This window comes from Plectropomus leopardus, chromosome 9 (genome assembly GCF_026936395.1).
Source record: "Plectropomus leopardus strain MGB_pleo_1.0 chromosome 9, ASM2693639v1, whole genome shotgun sequence".
Taxonomy (NCBI): domain Eukaryota; kingdom Metazoa; phylum Chordata; class Actinopteri; order Perciformes; family Serranidae; genus Plectropomus; species Plectropomus leopardus.
Window position 1 is genome coordinate 11,214,500 of NC_142184.1, and position 12,376 is coordinate 11,226,875.

The 12,376-nt window shown below is 39.6% G+C and overlaps 1 protein-coding gene across 2 annotated transcripts in view; it reads left to right on the forward strand.

Annotated features, from left to right (window-relative positions):
- The window catches only part of scube3 (signal peptide, CUB domain, EGF-like 3), a 106,366-nt gene that overhangs the window by 16,046 nt on the left and 77,944 nt on the right, over positions 1 to 12,376 (forward strand). For both annotated transcript variants that reach the window (XM_042491616.2, XM_042491617.2), the window contains exon 2: positions 9,499 to 9,621. In XM_042491616.2, the coding sequence (XP_042347550.1) occupies positions 9,499 to 9,621 (123 nt within the window). The remainder of the gene's footprint in view (positions 1 to 9,498; positions 9,622 to 12,376) is intronic.

The following is a 12,376-nucleotide window of genomic DNA, read 5'->3' on the forward strand; positions in this document are numbered from 1 at the left end:
TTTTTTTAACTTATGCTGATTGTTGTTTGTGAGTTGAACATCATCATATGGGTCATTTACAGTAGGCAGATAAAAGAGCTGTTGCCGTCTGTCTTTGATACAGTACGGCCATTCAGACTCGCTCCTGCTCTGTATCTAAAGTAATTATCCTGACCTTAACCCCATCCTGCACAACCACAACCCTAAGTATAGTGTAAGTGTGGTTCTAAGATGGATAATTACACTACTTGTTCCTTTGTAATTATATGCAGTATCACAAACGCTGTGATCCCAAGAACACCTTTTTATGGACTTGAACCCAGCACCCTTCCTCCTCTGCCGCAAGCGGCTCATGAAAATGATTTCATCTGAAAATGCTTTTGTCAAAAAAGAATCTTGTGTCTCTAATGCGAAACTGTAGCTGTTAAAAATGCACCAAATCACTCTGTCAGGGAAACGCATACTCTTGCAGACTGAATGCATCACTTAGTCCGTATTTTTCTGACTATTATTTTGAAGTTGGCAGCAGGCAGCACGAGTAAAGCTACACCTATGGGTGTCCCAGTTCCACTCAGTCTATTTCTGTATCTAAAGGAAAGGTGATGGGTTGGAGGGGGGCAGGTTTGGGGCAAAGCAAACAGCGAGGGTCTCAACACTCAAAGTAAACATTACTCTATGTTTGAACTACACACCTTCGGCCCTACAGTTCTCCCACACACTCGCGCTCAGCCCTCTGAGTTTTATTCCTGCAAAACCCCCTCAGCAGGCCTGCTAAATACACTGCTTATCCCATGGCCTTCTCATAAATCAGGGAGGAAAAGCACCTCTGACAGGGTCTCACCTCCATGGCCAGCAGCCCTTAGCCGCCCGGCAGCTCTGACTTACATGTACTTTGGGATAAAAGGACTAATGGCTTTTCACAGTAACTTTCTTAATAACCATCCCTGGACATTACGATCTTTTATCCTGCAACTTATATGAATCCCATTAGGAATGCAATTTGAAATTTTGGGCTGATACTGATGTTTGAAGTAACAATTTGGACAATGGCTGAAAGCGATGTTTTTATATTCTTGTCTATTTTGTTTTTGTTGTTATTTATTCTCCCTTTTCTGCCAGGGAAACAAAGAACTACACTATAAAAATTAACTGAACTGCTCTGAAGGAATTAAGCCTATCATTACACTACCTTTGAATGGGCCTAAAAGTAATCATACAAATGAATAAAACCCCCTTTAATGTAGCCTGTCACGAGAAAAACATCTTTTAATAGAAAACTGTTTCAAAAGCCTTTTTACTTGGGCGACCTCTCGCTAACCTGGTAGTGTTTGCTGGATATAGGCTGAGTCCTTTGCAGCGGCTTGAGTTCGATTCCAGCCCACGGCCTTTAGTTGGATATCGTCACCCGTCTCTCTCTCCCCCACCTTTCCTGTCAATCTACAGCTTCCCTGTCATTAAAGGCAAGAGTGCCCAAAAATAATCCTTAAAAGCTCTTTTTTTTACCATATATATCATAATTCCCTTTCTAATTTCTATTTTATTTTGCTGTGAAAACCTAAACACATTTCTCCTTCAAACAACTGTATTTATTCAAGATTCTTGCAGAAAACTACATTTTTCAAGATTACATTTGAACTCATCATGAGAACCTTATAATTTACCTTCGCCCAACGCTGATTTTTACTGAATAGAGCTTCAGCGCATCATCTGTGTGACTCAATACAACCTCCGTGAGCTGTTAGTTGTGGCCACCAGCTGCTTATAGCTCAGAGTAACTAGCTATCCTGATAATTTCAACACAGGTTCATTGTTCACAGTGTAGCATTATCAGGAAAAGAGTCAGGTGCGTCGTCTGAAGGGTTGATAGTGAGTGAAGACGTTTGTCACATTATCTCGTGAACAATGTGATGCAGGCTTCAGCTAGTCATCCTGTCATACAGCAGCGTCACCACAGAGCCCATTTCCCAAACAGTCAATGTTTTCTTCTTGTATCTGCTCATTAATTAAAGCTTGTGGCCTTTAGTCTTGAGCTTGCTTTTTAGCTTGCCCCAAAATTGATGTGAAACAACAGAAAAACAGCCACTGCTATCAGTGAATGGCATCTTATTTGCCAATAGGCTGATGGGAACAAGATGAATATCGGCCAATGTGTTCGACAGATAAATCGGTGCATCACTAAATCCTGTTTGTACGCCCACGTAGCCCTGCAACCCTCCTATCACTGCCTTCCCAATATGAAAAGTCTGCTTTGCTGAGTCAAAAGCATGTGATGAAGCATTTAGGGATTTAGGAGTTTGATACATGGCAGAGTTTAAGGTTTTATTGAGCATACAATAGAGCATGAAGTAGTATTATTATTGCACGACTTGTTTTTCATCCAATAAAAATCATTTAATTCCTTGCTCTGAGAATGTCATTGGGTTTAAACAGACTCTAAGCTATTTGTGGCTTTAATGTGCTCAAGTACATGAACCAGGGGAGAGCTGTTACAGCAGCAATATTTGAAATGACACATTCCCCGGAGGAAACTGTTTAAACATCTGAGCATTGCCCAACATCTCTTTCTTCTCTGGGTTTGTTGTTTTGACTTTGTTTATTCATCCTTGTCTCGAAGCGCCGTCTTCATCCTCCGCTGCCTTAACTTGTTCTCAACAACTGTGATTCCTCAACACAAAAGAATGAAAGAAAGTCTCAATGAAAAACACAATCTTTTCATCTTGGGCATGAGTCAATTACCAGGGCAGCATTACTGAGCACACTGCATGTTTTTTTTCCTCAAGCGTTCAGAGGATCGTCCTCTGGACTGAACCGAAGGATGTATTGACTCTGACATGTTTATTTCCACGGCAAAGACATGTTGGGTTTCCAACAAGACCAGCACATTTAGCTTTTGTCGTCCATGTGTCTGTTGGAACGCTCCCAGTAACTTTTATGGGTGGATTTTTTAAACAATGCTTTGACAGACACGGGCTATTGTAGTTTGTGGGCCAGGGTTTCTTAATTTGTTTTTATTTCATCCTGTGCAGCTCACACCAAAGGCAGTGGGAATGTGGGAGTCACAAATTGCTTGTCTCATTGTGTCCCGTTTGATTTCTAGACCTTGGTAAATGGGTTTCTCATTGTAGGCAAGTTATATTTTTCATGTTTCTAATCTTTATTAGTGAGGTTGTAACTTGTGCTACAGAAGATAAAAGTTAAAAGTAATATTTGCACAAAGATGTAACTGTAGTGCAGATTTACCAACCTTTTATAGATTGGGGGAGATTTTTGAGGAGGGAGCAGCTTTTGCACAGTTGGTTACATAATTTAGGTGGTTATAGCAAACATAGAGGCTGTTTTGTTTGTTTAAAACCCTGAATGCATAGCAAGCTGCTCTGTCATCATTTAAAATTTCACTGAAGTCGTTGTGTATCATGAGATGGCAGTTGCATAACATTAGAGATACTTAAAGCCCAATATCTGCTGCTGCTCTTCTGCACTCAACAATTGCCTGAAGCAACAAAAGCATCAAACTGTTCTGGATGCAAATTTGACTTGAGAGAAAGAACAGAGTTTTGATGGAAACAGATCTATAATTGGCTGTTTTTCTGCACTATTTGTATATTTGTGTTTTAATTTCATCATTAACCTTTCAGCTGATGTGTTACACTGTCAATCTGTGAATCGTACTTGCGGTTTCCAACTTCAGGCGTGTTTTGAAAAGTGTGTGTGTGTGTGTGTGTGTGTGTGTGTGTGTGTTTATGAGCCTGTCTCAAAGTAAGTGAGAGGCGGCAGCCTTGCAGACTGGAAAGATAAAGTGAACTGATGCTCCAGATGGGAACATTAATAACAAGATGAAAAGAGGGATTCTTTGAGTTTCTGTCATAATGAATATTAATTACAACAGAGACTTGGCACCAACAAACCTGACAATAAGACAGATATTTTGTTGTGATTAATGCCTCCTCTATTGAAAAACACTTCCTCACGCGGCCTCTCCTGCTCTAATCCTGGAAGACAGTCTGTGAGGAGAAAGGACGCGGGCAGCTCCTCCTGAGAATCCATATTGTTCTCGCATAATATAAATCAATGCAGAGCTCGGGGAGCTCTTGCATCACTAAATGGCTTTGTGGAAACTTGGCAAGAGAGAAGCAACAACTGTCCCAGGTGTTATATTCCTCACTGCATGTTGCACAGAAACTAAAACACTATACAGACACATAATACTCTACAAATCATTACTAAAGTGATGGTACTGTTCAAAAACACCTCAGCTGGTATCGCTTTATTTGGACAGACACGTGTTGATACTCAACTTTTGTATCAGGTGACAAAAAGCAGATGTTTAACATTTCATTTTGACAACTGGTACATCTCCACTGACCATACTATTTTTAAACCTGAATCCCCAACTCAAACATTTAATCCTTCAAAGCAAAGCTAGTGTGGATCTCCAGACAGTAATGTCTAATGTTGGGCTCAGGGCTGCAACTTATGATTATTTTCAGTATTGATTAATCTGCCCCATTATTTTCTTAATTGATTGTTTTGTCAATAAAATGTAAGAAAATAGTGAAACATACCCTGTGTAATTTCCCAGAGCCCACGGTGATGTCTTCAGATCTGACCAACGGTCCAAAAATCCAAAGAAATGAATGAAGAAAAGAATACAGTATGACACCAGCCAATGTTTGGCTTCTTTTCTTAAAAGAAATAATAAATGATTATTGGATTATAAACATAGTTGGCAATTAAATTTTGACTAATCAATTAATCAACTAATCATTGAAGCTGTCCACCACTTTGGTCTAGCAGAAATATTTCACCGTTGGATATATTAAGATAAAAATAATGATTGTCCACAGAGGAGACCATCAATGTCTGGATGAATCGCACTGATTTGAGTGATCTCTTGACTTTTCCTGTAGAGCCAGCAGCAGGTTGACATTTTGTTTTTTTTATTGAAATATTTTAACAATTATTGGACGGATTGCAATTAAATTTTGTGCAGACAATCATGTCTCCCTCAGGCCGAATTATAATCACTTCTTGTTATCTCCTAACCTTTCAACAGAAATATTGAATAAACAACATTATTAGATCCCTTTTTATGCCTTTATATGCTGCCAGCAATGATTTCGGGTTGTCCATGTATCTGTCCCATTCTTGTGAACACGATATTTCAAGAAGGGCATGAGCGAATTTCTTCAAATTTGGCACAGACGTCCAAATGGACTCAGTGATGAACTTTTTAGAATTTGTTGGTCAAAGGTCAATCTCATTGTGACCTTACACATTTTCGACCATTGCTCCAGAATTCATGCGCTTATATTATAACAACATTTTACAAAAATGTCTGATAACATGAAATGATGAAGTGCTGGCCAGCTAAGCCAACTGGCCATTATTTGCTGTCATAATTCAGGAACAACAGGAGAGATATTTGGTCAGATACTGAATTGGTGACGCTAAACTTGAAACCATGATGACATAAATATTCTGCGCTGCCGTGTAGAAGATGTGCATAAAAGCATCAATGTATATACAATTTATATATTGTATATACTATTTATATATTTATATTTATATATTTATATATTGTATATACTATTTATATATTTTCTTAAGGTCTTCAGTACATATATAATATGGTCTGGAGTCTGGACAGTCATTGGATAAAATCTGTAACTTAACTGGTTGGCGAAAACATACAACAGTGAAGTTGTGATTCTATTTTTTTTTTTTTTTTTTTTAAATATGACCATCCTTATCTAGACATATAGAGTGAGCCACTTAACAGACTGTTAGGCAATGGACCATTGCTGACTTTTTCAGCATGATTTTGAATTGTTTCCTCTCAGTTTTCATTGTGAGGATGCCGTGCTGTTGTTCTGATGGCTCATAATTCCAAAGTCGTCTGAAACATGTCCCATTGGAATGAAAGCCCATTAGTTCAACAGCCAGTATCCCGAAAATGAACTTGCATGGCTCCAAGAGCTGGTTCTCGTTGCCTCCGTTGGTTAGGTAGTTTAGGTTTCCCCCAAACAGAAGCACATGGCTAATTACTGTGCAGAATGACGTCACTGGATCTTCCTGGAAGGCATGACCAGACCTCCTCTGCCTCTGACTGTCTTACCCTGACATTCAGTCCCTAACCCAAAACAATCTCAGTTCTCTTGCCTAAACCTAAACTACCTAACCAACGGAGGCAACGAGCACCAGCCAATCAGAGGCATTGCTCTGGATTATGCATGTGCCTCTCTTTGGGAGAGACTCACAGACTCACAGGGTTACAAAACAACATCATGTAGAGACAAAGCAGTTAAAAAATAATCAGTCAGACCCCCAAACCCACTCACCCCAGCCACACCCTGCACATACATGTAACATAAAAAAGGATGTTTGATGTAATTTAACACATAGAGATAAAATATGACCGTAAAACATGGGTAAAGAAACTGTGATATTAAAAGAAAAGGAAGAGAATAATAATAATTAATGAATGAATAAATAGATAAATCAATAATTTAATTAAAATATTGACGACAATATTGTGGAAAGTGGAGTACATTGTCCTCTGACTCTTATAAACAGCACGTGGCAAAAGATGCTCCAGGAAGTATTAGGAAAAAGGTATTAGGAAACCTAATGTAGGCAGTACACTATTTCCCCCAAAAAAGGCCCTTTGGAGCAATGCACATTTGTTTGCGCGATACTGACCTGTCGGACAAATGGGCTTTTGGTCCAGTGGTACATTTTTCGGACTACTGGGGCTTAGGAAATATGGGTCATCAGAACAATGGGCAGTCTTCACTGGGAACATGTTAGCATGCTAATGTTGGCATTTCGCACAAAGCACCTCTGTGCATAAGTACAGCCTCACAGAGCTGCTACCAGCCGTATCAGCCCTTGTTAAATGTAACCTTAAAACTTTTCACGATGTCACTGAATATCACTGAAACCTCTACAAACTTTGTAGTTAAATTTAAAGTCAGAGCAGGATAAGTTTGAATCTGACCTGGGAGCTTTGTGTTCTACCATGTGTTCACTACGTTTGCCTAAAGGTGTTCAGACTCCTGGTAATGGCTATATTAGGTTCAATATTGTGATACAGAGTTTTGTGCATTCTGTGCCGTCACTGTCCTCCTTTCCACAGCAGACTCCGTGTCCTCCAGGAATAGGCAGATATGGGCAATATGCTAAGCTCAGGGGTTTAGGTTGCAGGTCATTTCCCAGTGGGATCAGGCCGCTCCTGCAGAGGGCTTGTGATAAGGGTGGATATTGGAAGCTATGTAAACCTTGTTAAGCTGCCCTTCCCCTGTGTGCAGGGGGGTAATCCTAAACACCTGGGCTAGTTAACTGGGATTTTGTGGGATTAGGGGCTCCATGAGGCAAACCTGATCATGCTCCTGGTTAAATCCATGTCCATTCTTATCTTTTCACATTCTCTAATAATTCTCAATACAGCAGTTACGCAACAGTTGCCTTTTATACTGAGCTGTTTTATGTCTGTCCGTGTCTGTTATTCAGGACGAGAACGAGTCAAGCATATTAGCCTGGGCTTGAACATCAGGCTTTGATTGATGTTCATACTGTGCATTACATTTCAAAAGCTCAAACTTGTCTTTGTCTTGATGGAATCTGCTTGTTTTTTTCGGTAATTTTTAGATTTTATTGGTTTGGGTTCAGCCATGCGAGCAGCACCAAAGATAGCAATGTTGGTCTGTTGGTTAATCCAACACTTTGGTCCAGACTGAAATATTTTAACAATTATTGGATGGATGACTATAAATATCACAGCTTTACACAGACATTTATGGTGCCCAGACAATTAACACTAATGACTTTGGTGATCTTTTGACTTTTGCCCTTGCGCTGTTCCAATGGATCAGTATTTAAATTTGTCACATTTTGACCACATACATAAAAAACTAATGACATTTCCATCCATCAGGCTCAACTGTAGTTTGTGTTTAGTGCTAATTAGCAATGTTAACACCCTAAAGATCGTTAAGATGGTGAACTTTGTGAACATTATGCCATTTAAAGTCCCATGAAACAGACATCAGAGCGTCTTTATCTTCTCTAATGTGGCATATTTCACAGTGAAGAAGAATATTTGAGTGGTGTACAGTTACAAGAGGGATTTAAATCAAAGTCTTCATGTTGGATTAGACTGCTAAAAGGTGGACAGGCTGGTGTGACCTCTAGCAGACCTGGTGAGCGCCCCATATAGGCTGAGACCTCTGCAGTGGCAAGACTTGATTTGATGTCATTCTCCCTCTCTCTCCCACCTTCCCTGTCTATATAACTGTCCTGTAAATACATGCAAAAATCACCCAAAAATAATCTTTGAAAAAGACACAAAGTGATCAAGCTTAGAGTCTGACTGTTGGCTTCAAACACTTCTCCCTCGCTGTTAGATTAGAAAGTGGACAAAGAATAGATGAATGAATTAGACCTCTGTCATATTATTTTGGAAATGAAAACAAAGGTTTTGCTCACTGATATCTAAAAACACATCTCCTCCGTTCTCTCTCCATATTGCTCTCTTCGCTACTACAACCCCCAAACTGTGAAATGTGGTTTTATGTGACTTGTGCGGCTAGCTAGTTGCCGAAAGTCTCATTTGATTGGATGAACTTTTGTAAACTTTTCTGAGTGCAGGAGGAGTCATCAAACATTTGAAGCTGTTTTAAAGGGAGTGAAAAGACACATTTTGATGTATAAAAACTTAGATACTGATTTTTTGTTTTTAAACATACATTTGGCCTAAAACAAGAGATAAATGCTTAGTTAAGACACAGACACGGGATTAAAACTGGAAAATGCATTTGTCATTGTCTTATTTCATTGAGAATTAAAACATCTGCATTAGCATGCTGATGTTAGCATTTAGCTCCAAGCCCTGCGTGCCTCACAGAGCTGGCAGCATGGCTGTCGACTTTTTGTTTGCATTGCATTTTTGCCTTTATTCAATGACTGACAGCTGAGACTTGACAGGAAGTGAGGGGAGAGTGACATGGCGGATGACATGCAACTAAGGCCCCTGTGCAGATTCGAACAGGGAGTGTTACGGCTCATGGTCGACATCTTAAGTGACCATGGATGCCTCAAGACTTTGTTTTGTTTTTGTTTTCCTTCCATTTTTTATTTGGGTTTATCTTTTCTGTAAATATATTTTGTTTTTCAAATTTCATGAACCTTTTTTCAGGGACAAATGTTGATCAGTTAAAGGTCACCGCAGTACAGTCAATAAGTAGCTGCGGTTGTGTTCATAATTTAGAAAAAAATCATTGTTGACAGTGGCACCAATTTAAAGTTAAGCCACAAAATTATGGCATTTGTGTTAACTTCCCTTGTTCTTTTTAATGCGTTTTTCTGTTTGGTCTTTAACTCTGAGTGATCACATAAAGCACAATCACTTACATCGACTTTGACATTTTGGAAATCTGTATTTTGTGGTAAAACTGTGTCCCATCATCACAAACATTTCATCTTCATCAGCTAACCAACTCCTCCCTCTTCCCTCACTCATAGATGTGGACGAGTGTGCAGAGGCGCTTGACAACTGCAGCATCGATGCCATCTGCCAGAACACCCTGAAGTCATACAAATGTATCTGCAAGTCGGGCTATAAAGGGGACGGCAAACATTGTGAAGGTAAAAGTTTTAACGGATTAATGCTCTCATTTTTCATCTGTGGTTGAAGGCACAGACGTCTGCTCCCCTCTGTGCGAGCACAGGGAGGAGTTTTACAGTACATTGAAGTAAAAGGAACATTTCACATGTTGATTTGCCTTATCTGTCTGAACGTAAGCTCCCTGGGCCAGTGACAGGCTTGATAAGACCTTCTGTCTCACTCAGCATAACTCATTAGCTTTAAGACTCTCCTGAAGAGGGAGGAGAGACGAGGGAGAGAGTGGCGGACGGAGGAAGGGGGATAGCCAGGTGCAGAGTGCTCCTTTGTGACAAGATGAAATGAAGCAGTAAATTTCCTACACATGTTGTAGGAGAGAATTAAGATAGTGGCTGAAACGGCAGTCAGAGCCCCTGCCAAGCAGTCAGGGATATTTCCACAGCCAGAGGCAGGCCTCGTAGACTGTCAGGCTCAAGTCTGTTTTTCTACCTTTTTTCAGTGTGCCCAAAGCCTCCGGATCATTATATTCCACAATTTTTATTAGTATTATTACAAAACCATATTTCACAATGTCATTTTTTTTCCCCTCACTATTATTATTCTTTCATTTACTTGACCGCGTGTTTTTCATGGCCTCCTGCCTGCAGGTCATAAAAGTTTGCTTTATTGAATCTATTGTAAAATATGTGCAAGGTTGGGTTTCCATTGAACTGAAGGTTCGCTGATGGCTCCTCAAGGCCGATATCCTCGCACAATTCAAAATTCAAAAACAACATTCATAAAATAAGACAAATATGCAAAGTGTTTTGGTAACTGGTGGTAAGATTTGAGGAGCGTGCTGTCTGACTGCCTGTTGACTTTCACTTCTGCACCAGACGGGCATCTGTTTGTTAAAAGAGAGCAGCAGGAGTCATGAAACCATTCAAGGAAAGCATTCTCATGTTTCCATGCTGGTTGGCTTAATCCTCATTACCACTTCCACCCTGCTTGTCCTTATAGTCCGTGACTCAGGTTTGATTTTTAGGTTTTAGTGAAAAGGGCTTAGTTCAATGCATCTGTAGCTACAGCTGAGATTTTATGAATCTGTGAGAGTTGTAGCACACATTTTTATCTTCAGGAAACCCCTGATTTATCCGCTGATAAAGGGACAGTTTACCCAAAAATCCAAAATACATATTTTCCATTTTACCTGCATTGCTATTTATCAGTCTAGATTGCTTTGGTGTGAGTTGCAGAGTGTTGGAGATATCAGACTTGGAGACGTCTGACTTCTCTCCGGTATAACAGAACAAGATGGCACTTGGCTCGTGGTGCTCAAAGCGCCAAAATACTTTTGAAAAACTCAACAGCAACAACAGCAGAAGGAAGCGTGTATGTACTCATGGACCAGAGGCTCACGCTTGTGACAGCGCAAGATGTAAAAATTATTGACATCCTTCTCGGCTGAGCTGTAACATTGGCTACCTCAGTGGTGCTAGGTGAGCTAGCAGTAGATACACGCTTACTTCTGCTTAGTGATGCAGTTGGTGGATGCATTTCTTTTTTTTCAAATATATTCTTGGTACGTTAAGCACCGCAAGCGGAGTGCCATCTAGTTACATTTTATTTAAGAGAAGGCAGTAAAAATATGTATTTTTCATTTCGGGGTGAACTATCTCTTTAAAGGATAGGACAGTTTTTCAAGTTGGTCTTATAGTAGAAAAGCGTCTGTTTGAAACACTGAAGCAGGTTTTGCTTGCTGTGAGAAAGATCCGTCCTTAATGTTTTTCAGTGTTAGTGATGCAGGACAAAATCCACAGTCATATTTTGTGGGCCTCAGCAGCCAGATTCAGTCAGACGTTGTGGATATCTTCCAAAGTCTCTGTCTTTTTAGCACAAAATATCCTCTTTGAGTTTCCCTTGACAGTATTTTCTTGTTTAACTGTGGAAAGATGGTAACAAAAAAGATTTTATTTTTTCTTTTTCTGAGACACTTCAAATATATAGTAAATCTGACAATGAACCCTAAAATGACCACTTTAACCCAGGAGTTTTGAAGTTAATTTCACTCAATAATAAAGAAATACATTTTAAAGACTTTACATTTGATTTTTTTAGTTGTTCTTACTGGCTTTTATTATTATTTGTTTATTTTTCTGTTGGACATTTTGCATCTTTTTCTGCTGTAAAAATAAATGGAATTTCTTTTCAAAAAACAAACAGTGATAGTTAGCTTTTATTCTGTGAACACAGTAGGGACAACAATGGAAATAAGTACTGCACTTCATCTTTCTATCTTATGAAATAAAGTCTGATATTTTTTAGTTACTTGTATTTTAGACTGTTGTCAGTAAACCAAATTAATCACTGTTATTCTTCCTATTAAATCCATTACAATTCAGCCTCTATATATCTGCTTTTGTTCAGCAAAGACAAATCAACATCTTTTACATGCACATATAAAGGGACAAAAGTGTGGAGTTGACTCAGGAGGACATGACAAGCAATGGATAAAAACATTTTCAAAGCTATTGGAGAAAAATCCCTTTGTTAACATGTGGTGGGAGTTTCAGGTTTAGAGAGGAATGGAGAAGTGATGGCTGATTTTGTGCTGTGTGATCGGGGACTGACAGAGATGTGTGGGAAGTGGAGAGGCAGGGAGCAGGAGAGTGTTTCTTTGTTTCAGTCCCGTCCCTCTGCTGTCAAGTCCAATCTAGCCCAGAGTGAGACAGCCTCAAAGAGGAGCTGAACGACCGGGATCATCGGCCCTAAATGGGCCAGTAAGTGCTGAGTGGAAGT